The following is a 17,177-nucleotide window of genomic DNA, read 5'->3' on the forward strand; positions in this document are numbered from 1 at the left end:
CCATGCACATTATCCTCGTAATGCTGAGAACAACTAAGTCAGCTAAAGGAGGACAGAAGGAAAACTGAAGGAGGCAGAAATTGGCCTGCTGAAGGTCTCCTAGAGGGGAAGATGTAGGTCAAGGGGGAATAATCCAATCGTTTATCTACCTTACAGGACATCAACTTGTTTGGATAACAGGGCACTCCTATCACAGAAAGCTGCAACCAGGGGTCGTTTTGTAGAAAAATAGATGGGGGGACTCATTAGCATAACTCATTAGCATATGCCGCCCCCCACCACCAGCCAAAAGCAACCTGACGCAAGAAAGGAGAGCCCCGGGCAAGTGAGACCTGCTTGGGCTAGTTAGAGATCCAGTCAACCCAAGTAGGTATCACTCTCCTGGGGCTCTCTTGAGCCCCCCCCCACCGCAGTCAAAAGGCCAGCAAGCCACCCGCCACCCAAAATCACATAAGAAGTGGGGAAAGGTGGTGCAGGCTTCTCCAGGGGTTAATGAGGGCTGCTGAGGGTGTGGCAAAGCCCTTGGTGGCTGGCTGGCTGCCCGCTCTCCTAATCCAAGGATTGTTATGCAGCTGCACCTACTATTCAATGGACAAGGTAGGTGGGGAGGAAGAGAGGGAACCCTCAGAAAGGGGATGTGCTCCTGTGAGCTGCTGCTGAATCGGAGACCTGCCTCCATGGGGAATAATGTTATAGACCAGGGGTGTTAAACATGTGGCCCAGCCAAATCAGGTCCCCAGAGGGCTCCTATCAGGCCCCTGAGCAACTGGCTCTTCTCTGCTTCCTTCTCTCTCTCTCTTGCTTCTTTCTGCATCACAGCTTGCTTTGCAAGGCTTGCCCAATCTCGCAGGAGCTACATAGCAAAACCTCTATTTTCTCCATTGGCTGAGGATCCTCCCTTGGGGAGGAAGAGGGGGAGGCAGAGCTTGCTTTGCCAGGCTCTCTCAATCACACAACAGAGCTACTGAGGCAAGCCTCTCTTCCTTCTATTGGCTGAGGCTCTTCCCCCTCCTGGTTCCCCTGGGGAAGAAAAGAAAGTGCCAGAGCCAAATCTTTAATTGTGTTTGTCTGTGTCCTTTATAAAGTTTATATATCTGCTACCTTATTTTAAATAGGTACACACATGGCTTGGCCCAACCCAACGTGGCCACGGCCCCACAAGGTCTCATTTATGTCACATCTGGCCCTCACAACAAATGAGTTTGACACCCCTGCTATAGATCCTAGTCTCCAGAGCAGCCGTTTTCTTCAGGGAAACTGATCCCTCTGTAGTTTGGAGATCAGTTGTGATTCTGGGAGATCTCCAGGCTCTTCCTGGAGGTTATAACAGAACACAACCCTTGGGTTATAGTGACCAAAAATAACTAATATATTAGCACACAATAGAATGCAGACATGATGCAGAGAAAAAAAAAGTCCCCTAGAAAAGTCCTTATGAAAATCTGTCCATCTCTAATTAATGAAAGGACTCGTGATGGATGTCTTCATGTTGATATGCAATTATCCTTAGGGCGTTTTCTGAATATCCTGGAATTCCCTGGACAGGTCATCGACTTCTGCTATACCTGTTTCAAAGCCTTTGTCAATGAGGGATATTCCACATTCATAATAGATACTGAATATCACCAATCTTAATACAAAAACCTTAGTGACACGTAGTCTCCAAAACATTCTCTCCATAACAGCCAATGGTGGCAAGTTACACCTGCCCCTAAGCATTACAGCATGCTGCACTGCTGCTTCCAAACCCAATTGAAGTTTTTAAGGCATTGTCAGTGGGTTAAATGGGGGGGGGGGGGGAGTATTCAATTTCCAATTGAGAAAACAGATTGAAACTCACTGAGTTTGGTAATTTAGTATTTAGCATCATCGCCTTAGAATTGGTCAAGACTTAAAAAATGTTGTGTTGGGGTTTTTTAGTCTCACAAATTAATTGTAAAAACAAATTGTGATAGTCTGGGTTTGTAGTGGGTTTTTTTAAACTGTGGTTTGGACATAAAAGTCCATTTGGGTGTGAGCTGTGAATCCGGAGTACATGGGAAAACAATCACACAGCCATTTTATCATATGCTGAAGTCTATGAGGGATCCCTTCAACTTCTTTTGTCAATATGTCCAGTAGGAGACTTGAATTAGCCTAAATCTGCCTTTAAATTATTTGCAGAGTTCTAAAAATTTTTAGGTCTGCTTTTACCTCATACGCAACTCCCCTTCCCCAGCCGTTCCTGGTAGACGTGCCTCATGAACAATCATTTCACTCTAAAGCAAACGAGCTGTTTCCTTCACAACTTCATCTGGATTTTTCTCTTCTGTTTCCTGTAGCTCTCGTTGTGCGCTTCTTAACCAAGCGGTTCATCTGGGAGTACGATCCGACACTTGGTAAGTGGTGTTTTATTGGCTGCAATCGAAGAATAGTTCTGGGCGTGTTAGAAAGCCAATGTGTTAATACTCAGCCAGGGCAGTGTTAATCAATTTGGCCTTTGAAACTACATTCTCCTCAGTTACATAAACTAGCCCAAATATGCATCTTCCAAGAGCAGCTGAACATATAGAGCATAATCATACCATGCAAGGGTTGTACTGGGCCCGGAATTTAGCATGCTGAGAATTTCTGACAATTGTTATTAAAACCTTTGCCTTAGATGAGGGTCCAAGGCTCAGTGGTAGAGCATCTGCTTGGCATGCCGGAGGTCCCGGGTTCAATCCCTGGCACCTCCATGGAACATATAAAGCAGTAGGTGATGTTAAAGACCTCCACCTAAGACTCTGGAAAGTCACCGTCAGTCTGGGTACAATGCCATAGAGTCCACCCTTAAAAGCAACCATTTTACCCAGGGGTAAAGCCAACAAAACAGGATCACAGTTCATATTACAAAGAATAGGAGAAACAAACACTGTGATGTACTGGCTAACAGTGTTTAGTGAAGCCTTTTTAGAAAAACTATATACTTTTTTTATACATTACAACAGCACAAGAAAGGTCCATTCTCACATTACAATATTACAAGAGAGGTCCAGTGAGTTCATTTCGTCAGTGAACTTCCTCAGGAGTAGGAGCTCCTTTGCATATTCGGCCACACACCCTTGATGTAACCAATCCTCCGAGAGCTTACAGTAGGTCCTGTAAGAAGAGCCCTGTAAGCTCTTGGAAGATTGGCTACATCAGGAGTGTGTCTTAATATGCAAAGGAGCTCCTGCTACAAAAAGAGCCCTTCCTATTTCTTTCTGGGTTGTCAGTCTCTTGTAACAAATCAATGCAAATGCTCTTCTGCAACATCTTTTTCTTCTTCAAGTTCTTTCATCCACTCAATACCACTTAAGTATATATATATATATATATATATATATATATATATATATATATATATATATATATATATATATATATATATATATAATTAGGAGCTTAGTCCAGTCCTGGACTTCTTCTTTAACCAGATGCAAAAAGCCTTCTGGAGTTTGCTATCAAGTTGCTCTCTACAATATTTTTATTAGAAGCAAGCTGTTCTTTTTGATGGCCAAAATGCTCTCATCCTCTCTAAAAATTTTATTTATTTTAATTTTTTTATTTGGAGCAAGCCATTGCTATTTGACAGCAAAAATGCTCAATGCCACTTAAGAGTATAATTTTGAACAAAACAGTCCTGTACCTCTTCTCTAACTGGATGGAAAAAGCCTTCTAGAGTATGCTGGCAAATGCTCTATGCACCATCTCATCTATTTTTTCCGGGGGAGCGGATCTCTTCCCACTGGAGATCAGTTGTAAAAGCGGGAGATCTCCAGGCGGGTGATTCTAAAAAAATGAGAGTAGAGTATTGGATATAAGAGACACATTTTGTGATAATTGAATAAGCTTATGCTGGTGATAAAACAAGAAAGCGAAACAGGAATAATAAAATCGATGGATCCTGCCGCGCTGCGCTACAGCTTTAAGCGGCTGCGGAAGCGTTTTGTGTAAGCAGCCTAAGAAAAAGAACGTATTTGGTGTGAATATACAGAAACTTTAAATATTCCACACTTTTTAAAGGCTTATTGTTTTGTGCCTACATAGTAAACGAGAAGTGCAACATAATAGTGGTGAAATTGACTTTATTGAAGAATACTTCAATTACAAGAAGTGTGTGTAAGCCGAACATACGTGGAGCCGGTTGGGCTTTTTTCCTCCATTCTGTCTTTCTGTGTGATTTTTTTTGTTGTAGCCCCACCTGGAGGTTGGCAACCCAATCTTGGGACATTCCTGAAAATTTGGGGAGTGGAGTCTGAGGAAAGCATAGAGTTCTTCAAAGCAGTCATTGTCTCTAGGGGGACGGATCTCTATATTGTTTAACTTGTCTTCATTGTTAAATTCTGTTTATCTGTTGCTCTGTTGTTTTAGTTTAATGGATGTGAACTGCCCTGAGCATGCTTTGGCGGGGAGGGCAGGATATAAATCCAATAAATAAATAAATAAAATATTGTCCGGAGTTCAGTTTTAATTCTGGATGATCTCCGCCCCACCAGTTAGCTATCTTAGTGAGCCCTGGTGGGGCAGAAAGACGGGGTATAAATTTTGTAAATCAAAATAAAATAAGTAAGAAGATGATGATACTGGATTTATATCCTGCCCTATACCTTGAATCTCAGAGCAGCTCACAATCTCCTTTACCTTCTTCCACCACAACAGACACCCTGTGAGGTGGGTGGGGCTGAGAGAGCTCTCCCAGAAGCTGCCCTTTCAAGGACACTTCTGTGAGAGCTATGGCTGACCGAAGGCCATTCCAGCAGCTGCAAGTAGAGGAGTGGGGAATCAAATCCAGTATCCCAGATAAGAGTCCACGCACTTAATCACTACATCAAACTGGGACAGGGGATGATCTCCATGACTGCCTAAAGCAGGGGTGTCAAACATACAGCTCACGGGCTGGATCAGGCTTGCAGAGGGCTCCAAACAGGCCCTCCAGCAACTGGCTGCCATCTGCTTCATCTTCCCTTGCCTGCTATTTTCGGTCACCATTTTGTGTTTCTCCCTGGACAGGCCACAGCAGCAAAGCAGCCTTTCCCTCTCCTCCCTCTCTTTTCCCAAAGGAAGGAGGAGGGAGTAGCAGCCTCCACCAGTGAGGGAACTTGGCTCTATAGCTCTGCTAGGTGATTAAGTTTGTCAGGTTCAATTAATCACCCTGCAGAGCTACTGAGACAAGCCTCTCTTCCTTCTAATAAATGGCTGAGACTAGCTCTTAAGACTAGCAATGTTTTAGTGAAGGTACGAGCTTCTTGCCTTGCTACAGAGAGAGAGAGAGAGAGAGAGAGAGAGAGTTTTGTTGAGCCTGTTATGGGTGTAACTGGGTTCCCCTCCTCTTTTTCACTGTACTCATGCCCTCCAGTCTTTCTCAATAGGAAAGCATATGAACTATTTAGAAGAGAAATATTAAAATTAGGCTGAGAGTGTGTTCCACCCCAGGTTTACCCATCAAATTGTCCTTATTTTTTCTTCCATATTTTCCTTTGATTGGGGGTTTTGAATTTAGACTTCCCACATAGTAGGCTGACACTGACCACTGTACATGGCTGTCTTTATGTTCTTGTAGTTGTTTTTTGGGAGGAAGTTGTATTTTTTTTTTTTAGTTGTAGTCATTTTTCTGGGGGAAATTATAGTTTTGTAGACAAGCACATAACCCTCAGTCTGTGCCATGGTGCCTTCACAAGTTCTTGACTAGCGCTTGAAGCAACCTCTGTACAAAAGCTCACAGTGTCCAGCTGCTTCATGTTCCTCTGGGTCTTAGCTTCAAAGCATTGACCATGAGATATCTGTAATGAATGTCAATGAATCAAAAGTAGGTTTGCAACTTACAGATGTGCACACCTGAACAGCACATATTCAAGACTGGTTCAGCACAGACATTGTCTGGAGTTTTTGATGCAATAATTCATAGCAAGAGGTGACATTTATCCAAGACTGTAAAACAAAATATTGCAAGGAGGCTGATATTTGAAGCATGTTTTATTTTAAGTTTTAAAAAAATCTTTACCTGTGTTTGTGCCCTTTATAAAGTTTATATGTCCTCTACCTGGCATTACATTTTATGATACACATGGCCCGGCCCAACAAGGTCTCATTTATGTCAAATCCGGCCCTCATAACAAATGAATTTGATACCCCTGGCCTAAAGTGTTCATAAAAAGAGATCCTTCCACACAGACGTGCACACACATTTGGTTTGGCCCTAATCAAAAGATCATTTCTGGCTCATACAGCTGTAAAGATGGGTATGGAAATATGGGGGCAATACCTGGTGGAATCTCAGGGATACCATAAGCTATGGAGATGGGTTTTCTGTTATAGGGCTCCAGGATTCTTTCCTCTGCATAGCTTAATCTTCCGGCGTGCCAGGAACAACCGAAGTAGAAGAATAAAATGAAGAGCAAAAGTAGAGCCAGATCAACTGAACAAATACAAGGGGAACTAGCTTCATTTAAAAACTGAAGACTTCAGATTTCATCCATTTTTTTTTAGTAAAAGCCCAGCAGGAACTCATTTGCATATTAGGCCACACACCCTGACGGCCCCATTGTTTTTGCAAAAAAAGCCCAGTAGGAACTAATTTACATATTAGGCCACACCTTCTGACACCAAGCCAGCCGGAACTGTGTTCCTGCCGGGAAAAAGCCCTGGATTTCATCAACATGGAATCCGAGTGGGTGTGGCATTTTGCTCATTTTTTTCACAAGCAGAGTACTCTCATCCCTATTCCAAAGGTCTTCATACCAGTGTAACTGACAATGTAATAGAAACCCACCCTGATTGCTTTGAACATCAGCCGAGCTCCATCCACTCTTCCCTGACAAGACACTAGCCCAGGGGTGGCCAACGGTAGCTCTCCAGATGTTTTTTGCCTACAACTTCCATCAGCCCCAGCCAGCATGGCCGATGGCTGGGGTTGATGGGAGTTGTAGGCAAAAAAACATCTGGAGAGCTACCGTTGGCCACTCCTGCACTAGCCAATAGGACTGCAATCTTTCATAAGCCCAGGGCTTTTTTGTAGCAGGAACTCCTTTGCCTGTTAGGCCACACACCCCTGATGTAGTCAATCCTCCAAGAGCTTACAGGGCTCTTTGTACAGGGCCTACCATAAGCTCTTGGAGGATTGGCTACATCAGGGGGTGTGGCCTAACAGGCAAAGGAGCTCCTGCTACAAAAGAACTCCTGCATAAACTTTAACAAAGCAGTTGCCCTGACCTGAATAGATCAATCTAGCCTGATCATGTTGAGTTTGGGAAGCTAAGCAGGGTCAGTCCTGGTCAGTATTTTGGATGGGAGACCTCTGAGGAATAGCAGGGTCATGATATGGCAAACCACTCCTGAATATCTCTTGCCTTTTTATTCATTCATTCATTCATTTATTTGGTTCAATTTCTATCCCGCCCTTCCCGTGAACGGGCTCAGGGTGGGTTACAACATCCCTTGAAAATCCCATGGGGTTGCCATCAGTCAGCTGTGACCCAACAGCTAAGAAACAAACAAATTAGTTATAGCTTGACGCAGCCTATGATGCAAAATCAGTTCACTGGGTGAGGGTGGTTATAGGCTCCCTTTTTTTTTTTTTTTGATGATTCAAACAGCCAAGCTGCCTAAATGATCTGTCCTTCAGGCCGAGGGTTTGCTGCTTAAGGAATAGTATTAGCATTCGAGGAGTCTTTCTTGTCATCCGGAGGCAGGGCTTTTTTTCTAGCAGGAACTCCTTTACATATTAGGCCACACACCCCTGATATAGCCAATCCTCCTGGAGCTTACAGTAGGCCCTGTACTAAGAGCCCTGTAAGCTCTTGAAGAACAGGCTACATCTGGGGGCGTGGCCTAATATGCAGAGGAGCTCCTGCTACGAAAAAAGCCCTGGATGCCAGGGTGGGTAATGCCTTTAGAAAGGTGCACCTTCCCATCAGAATGATGTGTAAACAGGGCTTTTTCTCTAGCAGGAACTCCTTTGCATATTAGGCCACACACCCCTGATATAGCCAATCCTCCTGGAGCTTACAATAGGCCCTGTACAAAGAGCCCTGTAAGTTCATGAAGAACAGGCTACATCCAGGGGGCGTGGCCTAATATGCAGAGGAACTCCTGCTACGAAAAAAGCCCTGGATGCCAGGGTGGGTAGTGCCTTTAAAAAGGTGCACCTTCCCATCAGAATGATGTGTAAACAGGGCTTTTTCTCTAGCAGGAACTCCTTTGCATATTAGGCCTCACACCCCGGATGTAGCCGATCCTCTAAGAATTTTACAGGGCTCTTAGTACAAGGTCTACTGTAAGCTCCAGGAGGATTAGCTACATCGGGGTGAGGGGGGGGCATGGCCTAATATGCAAAAAAAAGCCTTTTGGGGGCAATTCCTTCCGACTCCTGCGTATGCTATTGAAGTCAAGGGGCTGCATGTATTTCAGACTCTAACTGGTTTATGGACAGCTGCCAAATATGTTAGCAACAAGCCTGGGGTAAAACATTGTAGATGGCTCTTTTGCAAACTAAGCTGTTGCTTTTTTTAACTGTGTTTGCCCCCAGGAAAAAAGTTCTCTCGAGGCCTTTGGTTTGTTACAATTGCAGCTGCACAAGGTTGTGGCAAGCAACAAGATACACAGAATGAGCATTAATTGTGGTCTTAAAAATATGTTTGGGCGCTCACCAACAAGTATTACTAGGCCATCTTTATTTCTTTCTCCAAGTGCTGGAAAATAGCCAGATTAGCTTTTGGGGGAAAACAGGGCCGGTTTCTAAAATCATTGACAGCAGTGTGTAAATATGGAGTAAGTGTGGAGATCTTAACAATAACAGTTTGCGGTAGGAAATGCCAGTGTGGAATTTCTGAAGGACTTCGGCCAGTGAAATCAAATCCTGAGATGGTTTGGGAATCCAGTAGAAGCAGATTGTGCATGTCTACATTACAAGTTTCTAGTTTGCTAGACAATTGAACCATTGGTCAGGCATTTCTTCATCCATTTTTTTAAAAATTTAAAAAGTGAGACCAAAAGGAATGATACTTTCCATTCAGAAGAGAGGACTGGTTCATGATACCAGAAGCCATGGAAGTCTTGCTCTCATTCCAGTTCAGACTAGGAAGGAGGGATACCATTGCCTAGGTGGGGGGCAGGGGATCTTCTCTTATGTTCTTTAAAAAGGTTGTGAACCCCTGATTTTGCTCACATTGGATCCATGATCTTTGGTGGAGAGCCGGTTTGGTGTAGGGGTTAAGTACATGGACCCTTATCTGGGAAAACCGGGTTTGATTCCCCACTCCCTCACATGCGCTGGCTGATGTGACCTTGAGCCAGTCACAAGCTCTCAATAGCATTTTCTGTCAGACATCTCTCAGCTCCACCCACATCACAGGGGTGGGGTGGGGAACGGAAGCTCTTCCTCTGGGTAGTAAAAGGTGGGGTATAAATCCAATCTCCTCCTCCTTCTCTTCTTCTTCTTCTTTGCCAGTTTGGTGTAGTGGTTAAGTGTGCAGACTCTTATCCGGGTTTGATTCCCCACTCCTCAACTTACACCTGCTGGAATGGCCTTGGGTTACTCATAGCTCTCGCAGAGTTCTCCTTGAAAGGGCAGCTTCTGTCAGAGCTCTCTCAGCTCCACCCACCTCACAGGGTGTCTGTTGTGGGTGAAGAAGATATAGGAGATTGTAAGCCACTCTGAGTCTCTGATTTAGAGAAAAGGGCGGGGTATAAATCTGCAGTCTTCTTCTTCCTCCTCCTCCTCCTCCTCCCTGGGCTTCTGCCTGCCACAAGCCAATTCTGCCCCCTCCCCCCAAAAAAAGAAAACAGTGGCGCCACATACAATATGCTGACATCACCCAGAAGAGGCAACGCTCTGCTTTGGGGGCAAAAGGCTATGCTTTGAGGCCTAGAGTTTTGCCCAAAAAGCAGAGCGTCATCCAGACACACTGACATCACAGTGTCCCTGCCCACTCTCGGAATGGCCCTCAGATCCCCCCACCAGCGCAACAAAGGAACCTGGCAACCCTACTAGGAAGAAGAAAAGTGAGCAGCGATGTGAGCAGAGACATGGCTGTTTAGCAGGCCTCGGATTCAGCAGCTCACAGGAGCACAGTTCTTGAACCTTTCTGAGGGTTCCCCCTTCTCCACCCCACCTTGTCCATTGAATAGTAGGTGCAGCTGCATAACAATCCCTGGATGAGCTCTACCACCTGTTTTTCTACAAAACAACCCTGCTGTTTAGTATCTCAGCATGGTTTGATTTCAAAAATGGTAGTGCTGGTATGGATCTTGGCAGTCAGAGGAAGAACCAGGGCCGTATCTGATGGATTGGGCTGATCATGGGTGGCCCTTGACAGGAGAGCATTATTACTCGCCAAAGTGTGTGCTGAGTCATCTCTAGAGTTGACTGGCTTTCAGAGCTTGATATTGGTGGTTTGCCAGGATGGATTGACTCAATAAAGGAAGCAAGGCTGCTGACATTTTGGAAGACATTGATTCATAGCGTTGCTGTGAATCAGAGGTGGCTTGATGGTATAACACACATAGGATATGCTTTTACCACTTGGACCAGTAGCTCTCTCTAGAGAGCAGATACCTATTTGTTATTCCAATGCTGAGACATGCTAGTTCTTTTGCACTGTCCACCTGTGTGGATTGCCTTGCCCGGAGGTCTTCAGGGTGGGGCCAATTCCTGGCACCTGCCAATTGCTTTTTAGAAAAGTTAAGGAGCCAGATGGGTTTTTTCCCCAGTAAAGTTTCTGATTAGCCACTGGAGACTTCAAGGAGAGCCAGTTCGGTGTAGTGGTTAAGTGTGTGGACTCTTATCTGGGAGAACCAGATAAGGTTTGATTCCCCACTCCTCCACTTGCACCTGCTGGAATGGCCTTGGGTCAGCCATAGCTCCCAGAGGAGTTGTCCTTGAAAGGGCAGCTACTATGAGAGCCCTCTCAGCCCCACCCACCTCATAAGCTGCCTGTTGTGGGGGGGGAAGGTAAAGGATATTGTGAGCCGCTCTGAGACTCTTCAGAGTGGAGGGCGGGATATAAATCCAATATCTTCTTCATTGACCTTGCAGATTTAAAAAAAAAAATGTTGCTTTGGCAGCAACTGTAGGGTTGCCAAGTCTAATTCAAGAAATATCTGGGGACTTTGGGGGTGGGGCCAGGAGACTTTGGGGGTGGAGCCAGGAGCGAGGTTCTGACAAGCATAATTGAACTCCAAAGGGAGTTTGGCAATCACATTTAAAGGGACCTCACACCTTTTAAATGTCTTCCCTCCATTTGGAAATAATGAAGGAGCTCATAGAATTGGAGCCCCTGGTCCAATCTTTTTGAAACTTGGTGGGTATTTTGGGGAAAGGCATCAGATGCTATGCTGCAAATTTGGTGTCTCTGTAGAAAAAAAATAGGCCCCTCAGAGCCCCAGATATCCGTGGATCAATTTTCCATTATACCCTATGGGAATTGGTCTCCATAGGAAATGAGTGCCCAGCAGACATTTCCCTCCCCCACCCCCGGTTTCTGATGACCCTGAAGTGGAAGGAGGGCCTACAAACCAGGGGATCCCCTGCCCCCACCTGGGGGTTGGCAACCCTAAGCAACTGCCACCACAATACAAGTACAGTCACTGCGTGACAGAAGGTAAGCTGTGACAGCCATTTTGTGGCTAGCTGCTCCTCCTGTGGCAGCCATTTTGTGGCAGCCATTTTACGGCTGTGCCCACCATGCTGTATCAGAAATCCAATGGTGCCCGCAAGCTCACCATTAGCTATAAGATATAAATGAAACACTACATCTGGGGCAGTGATGCTCTGTATTGATGCATGGGGAGGGGGGAATATTGGGAGGGCTTCTGGCATTCTGGCCTTGCTGATGGACCTCCTGATGGCACCTGTAGGGTTGCCAATCCCCAGGTGGGGGCAGGGGATTCCCTGGTTTGGAGGCCCTCCTCCCCGCTTCAGGGCCGTCAGAAAGCGGGGGGAGGGGAGGGAAATGTCTGCTGGGAACTCTGTTATTCCCTATGGAGATTTATTCCCATAGAAAATCATGGAGAATTGATCCGTGGGTATCTGGGGCTCTGGGGGGGGGCTGTTTTTTGGGATAGAGGCACCAAATTTTCAGTATAGCATCTAGTGCCTCTCCCCAAAATACCCCCCAAGTTTCAAAAAGATTGGGCCAGGGGGTCCAATTCTATGAGCCCCAAAAGAAGGTGCCCCTATCCTTCATTATTTCCTATGGAAGGAAGGAATTGAAAAGGTGTGCCGTCCCTTTCAATGTGAGGGCAGAACTCCCTTTGGAGTTCAATTATGCTTTTCACAGCCTTGATCTTGCCTCCACCCCTAATGTCTCCTGGCTCCACCCCCACAGTCCCCAGATATTTCTTGAATTGGACTTGGCAACCCTAGGCACCTGGCTTTTATCTACTGTGTGACAAGGAGTGTTGAACAGGATGGGCCATTGGCCTGCTCCAACATGGCTTCTCTTATGTTCTTATGTTCTCAAAAAGGTTGTGGGTGCCTGGTTTTGCTCACACTGATTCCATGACTTAGGTGCATCCAATTTTTGTTGTTGTTGCAACAAATAGATAAAAGAAGTGCCAATACTCAAATATAAAGCTAGGATTTAGGAGACACTCCCCCTCCCCGAAAAAGTACCAGTACTCAGAAACAATGAGAACTGTCTCCAAAATAGCCCTGGTTTCATCAATATAGACCAGCAGTGATCTGCACTGAACTGCATATACGTCCCCAACATGAGACCCTAAATTAATCTGGAAAAGTGTTAGATGGTTATGGTTGCATAATTTTATACAAAGCATCTGGGTATCTTGAAAAATTGTAGTTCCAGCATGGTCCTAACAGCAGCGGGGGGGGGGGGGGGGTCATACAGGCCCTTTAGACTTTTCTGACCCCGATTTTAGAGTCTGAACCTTTCGTGTCAATTGTGAAACAGAACCATACAATTTGATCTTGCAAACCAGCAAGTATGCCTGTTATGGATTCTGCTTTTCTCTACATATTCCAAGAGCGGACTATGGCTTTGCGGTGGATTAATGCTGATTTCCCAAAGCTGCCATCTTGTTATGCACTCCCTTGTGCCTTCTCTCCAAAGATTGCTTACTCAAGAGGAGCAGTCGTAATGTGCCAGATGAATTGTTGCAACGGGAGGAAGATTTCTCCTGCTCCCCTTTATATATGAATGACTTATATTTCCTCTTGGACAATGGGAAAAATTAATTCTTGAAACCCATCAAAAGCTGTCTTCGGATACTGGGAAGTGGCAGTGGCAATGTTACGGAGGAAAGTTGCATGCTATTCTAGACAAGGAATAACCCATGATTAATTAACGGCACACTGTGCCGGGAACATGAAGATTTTCTTCTTCTTGTAGCTCCTTCTGGCTCCTGGAAAGATAATTTATGGGGAAAAAGAGAAAGTTGGGGGGGACTTAACCCAAACTAATGAATCAAGTACCTGAAAGGTTAGTTATATACAAGGTAGAGGAAAAGGAAAGGTCCCCTGTGCAAGCACCAGTTGTTTCCGACTCTGGGGTGATGTTGCTTTCACAACATTTTCACGGCAGACTTTTTACGGGGTGATTTGCCATTGCCTTCCCCAGTCATCTGTGCTTTCCCCCCAGCAAGCTGGGTACTCATTTTACCGACCTCGGAAGGATGGAAGGCTGAGTCAACCTGGAGCCGGCTACCTGAAAAACCAGCTTCCACCGGGGATCAAACTCAGGTCGTGAGCAGAGCTTAGGACTGCAGTACTGCAGCTTTAGCACTCTGCGCCATGGGGTTCTTAACAAGGTAGAGAGCCAGTTACAAAAACTTTATTTATTTATTTACTTAATTTATTCATTTATTTATTTATTCCTCCGACTTGATGGATCACCCCATTCCAACCAGAAGAAGAAGATAGCAGATTTATACCCCGCCCTTCTCTCTGAATCAGAGACTCAGAGAGGCTTACAATCTCCTATATTTTCTCCCCCCACAACAGACACCCTGTGAGGCGGTTGGGGCTGAGAGAGCTCTCCCAGAAGCTGCCCTTTCAAGGACAACTCTTGCAAGAGCTATGGCTGACCCAAAGCCATTCCAGCAGGTGCAAGTGGAGCAGTGAGGAATCAAACCCGGTTCTCCCAGATAAGAGTCCGCGCACATAACCACTACACCAAACTGTCTCTCAGCCAAAGCCAGGCTCTGGGCAATGTACAATATGATTTATAAATACAACATTTAAAACCAGTAAAAAACCAATTAGAATAAGAATTACAAATCCTAATGGCGTCCTTTTAAATTTGTTTATATCCAGATTTCTGGACACAGTAGTAAGGGTCCCCGAGGGGGCGGGGCCGTTGCCAGCCTGGCAACTGTTGCTATCCTAACTGAAAGCCTGGTGGGACATCTCTGCCTTACAGGCCCTGCGGAACTGTAGAAGACCTCACAGGGCTCTAATGTTCTCTGGCAGAGAGTTCCACCAGGTCAGGACCAAGACTGAAAAAGTCCTAGCCCTCGTCAAGGACATTCAGACCTCTTTTGGGCCAAGGATCACCAGTAGAGCGTTATGCTCTTCCAGGGACAAAACAGAAGAGGCGGTCCCATAAATACATCGATCCCAGACCGCTGAAGGCCTTAGAGGTCATAACCAACACCTTGAACCTGACGCGGTGCTCAGCCAGATAATAAATACATGTATTTCTGATCATAATTAAGTTAGAATTATCGAACTATTGTCAAAAATACATGCGTTGATTATCAGTTAGTTAAAAACAACCATGGGCCGAATTGCAGCCTCAACACACAATAAAAGTGTACAATACACACAAGTGGGACCTATTGCAACTAGATGTGTTTCAGCCAAAGTGGCCTTCTTCCGGGGTCAGGCAAGATTTGTACATATAGCCTCAATGATACAAGAATGACACAATAAATATATCTACACAGGACCAAAAAAAGGAGTTTTATCCTTACAATCAATCGATGCAACGCTTAAAGATATTGGTGAGGCCTCACAGAGTATCGCCTTGTGTCAGGGGCAGGTATATTACGTCCTGAATAATATGACTATTGTGAACCTTCCTATTTCAGTCCAGAAGATGCAGTCAAACCGGAGCCGGCCAGTGTACCCCAAAGCACTGTGCAGTTAATTTGTAGGGTCATGACACTAACATGAAGGAACAGCTGAACCGGATGGGGGGACTGGAATGAGGAAGGACAAGGTGAAAACGTTTCTCCTCCTTCTTCTGCAAACGGAACTTGTCCTCTTGACCCTCCCTCCTCCAACCCACATGTCCATACAGCTGGCTCTCTGCACAGATCCCTCAGAGCCAGGGGTCGGAGGAGGCTACCGGAATGGAGAGGAATGCAAGTAAATTCCCATGCATGGATGACTAGATGCAGGGCTTTTTTCGTAGAAAAAGTCCAGCAGAAACTCATTTGCATATTAAGCCGCACCCCTGATGTCACCATGGTTTTGTATATGGCTTTTTTATAGAAAGAGCCCAGCAGGAATTCATTTGCATATTAGGCCACACTCCTTATGTCACCGTGGTTTCGCATACGGCCTTTTTTAGAAAGAGCCCAGCAGGAACTCATTTGCATATTAGGCCACACCCCTTGACACCAAGCCAGACTGAATTGCATTCCTGTGCGCAGAAGTGGAATTCTAGCAGAAACTCCTTTGCACATTAGGCCACATACCCCTGATGTAGCCAATCCTCCAGGAGATGTTATGTAGAAGAAGAATGGAATATAAAAGGATATTGGACAATTTTTTGATAATGATAATACTAGAAAAAAGTAGAATATGAATATAGGTTCTTATAGTTTAAGGGTACCTTTAAATGTTAGTATTTTAAGTATTTAACTTCAGCGGGAGTCAAGTAACGGGGGGAGGGGGGACTAGAAAATAGCATATGGGATAGATAAAAAGAAGGTATTAATGGATATGGTTACCATATGTTATTAATAAAATTGTGTTTATCATGAAAGAGCCCAGCAGGAATTCATTTGCATATTAGGCCACACTCCTTATGTCACCGTGGTTTCGCATACGGCTTTTTTTTTAGAAAGAGCCCAGCAGGAACTTATTTGCATATTAGGCCACACCCCTTGACACCAAGCCAGACTGAATTGCATTCCTGTGTGCAGAAGTGGAATTCTAGCAGCCACATACCCCTGATGTAGCCAATCCTCCAGGAGCTTGCAAGGGTCTTTTTTGTAAGCTCTTAGAGGACTGGCTACATTGGGGGTGTGGCCTAATATGCAAAGGCGCTCCTGTTAGAATTTCACCCCTGCCTGTGCATTCCTGCTCAAAAAAAAAAGCCCTGACTAGATGCATGCGATGGATTTTGTTTCAGATTTTTTAAAAACGAATAAGCCATAACTTTTCTTCCAACTTCCATGATGCCATCTGTGTCTCAGGGACTATTCCAGTTGGCAGAAGGGATCAGGGAGGGGAGAGAGAATAATGACATATTATTTTTCTCTCTCTTCTGTCATTGCTGCTCCTCTCCGGTCTCCTCCGCCCAAGGGAATTAGTGCAGCATCTATTATGGAAATCAGAGTTGGAAGCATGCCTTCATTTCTCCCATGCATCGGCATGGAAACAGAGGGAGGGAACCTTGCTTCGGGCTTCTTAAGAACCAGGCTGACAGCACCAGATTCTCAAACACCCAACAGGGAGTCAGAAGCAGCTGAAGGAGCTCAAGGCAAATGTGAGAAAGGGCCTGGAGGTCTTTATTTCATGCCAGCCTTGGGATGTAGCTTTCATTTTGTGGCAGGAATCAAATGTAGACAGCTTGAGAATTTCCCCCCAATGCCGCCCGGAGCTGAATAATGCAAGGCAGCCTGTCTCAATAAACAGTGCTGGAAGTGAGTCCATAACAGTTTGCGAGCCGAGGTGGAACGTTCCTTGGCTCTCTCCTCCACGTCTTTTTGGGTCTTTAATACTCACCAAATGGTCTAAGAGGTATAAAAAAAAACAGCCTGAATGACTGCATCTGCACACATTTGTCCTGTGTTCCTTCCTGTCTTCCCCACCTTCTGGCCATTTGGTCCTATGGTAGGTACACAGAGCAGAAATGAAAAAGCTAGACGGATAACCTAATCCTTTTGTTGTCCTGGCTGCAATTTTGGGCTCTTTTTCTACCTCTCCCTATGTACTTGAAGGGCTGTCATATAGAGGATGGTGCAGAATTGTTTTCTGTGACCCCAGA

General features: G+C 45.2%; 1 protein-coding gene across 1 annotated transcript in view; it reads left to right on the plus strand.

The window, feature by feature from the left end:
- The window catches only part of RERG (RAS like estrogen regulated growth inhibitor), a 207,178-nt gene that overhangs the window by 170,379 nt on the left and 19,622 nt on the right, over positions 1 to 17,177 (plus strand). Inside the window, exon 3 of the mRNA XM_060244604.1 lies at positions 2,322 to 2,378. Within this exon, the coding sequence (XP_060100587.1) occupies positions 2,322 to 2,378 (57 nt within the window). The remainder of the gene's footprint in view (positions 1 to 2,321; positions 2,379 to 17,177) is intronic.

The sequence above is a fragment of the Heteronotia binoei genome, chromosome 8 (genome assembly GCF_032191835.1).
Source record: "Heteronotia binoei isolate CCM8104 ecotype False Entrance Well chromosome 8, APGP_CSIRO_Hbin_v1, whole genome shotgun sequence".
NCBI classification, from domain to species: domain Eukaryota; kingdom Metazoa; phylum Chordata; class Lepidosauria; order Squamata; family Gekkonidae; genus Heteronotia; species Heteronotia binoei.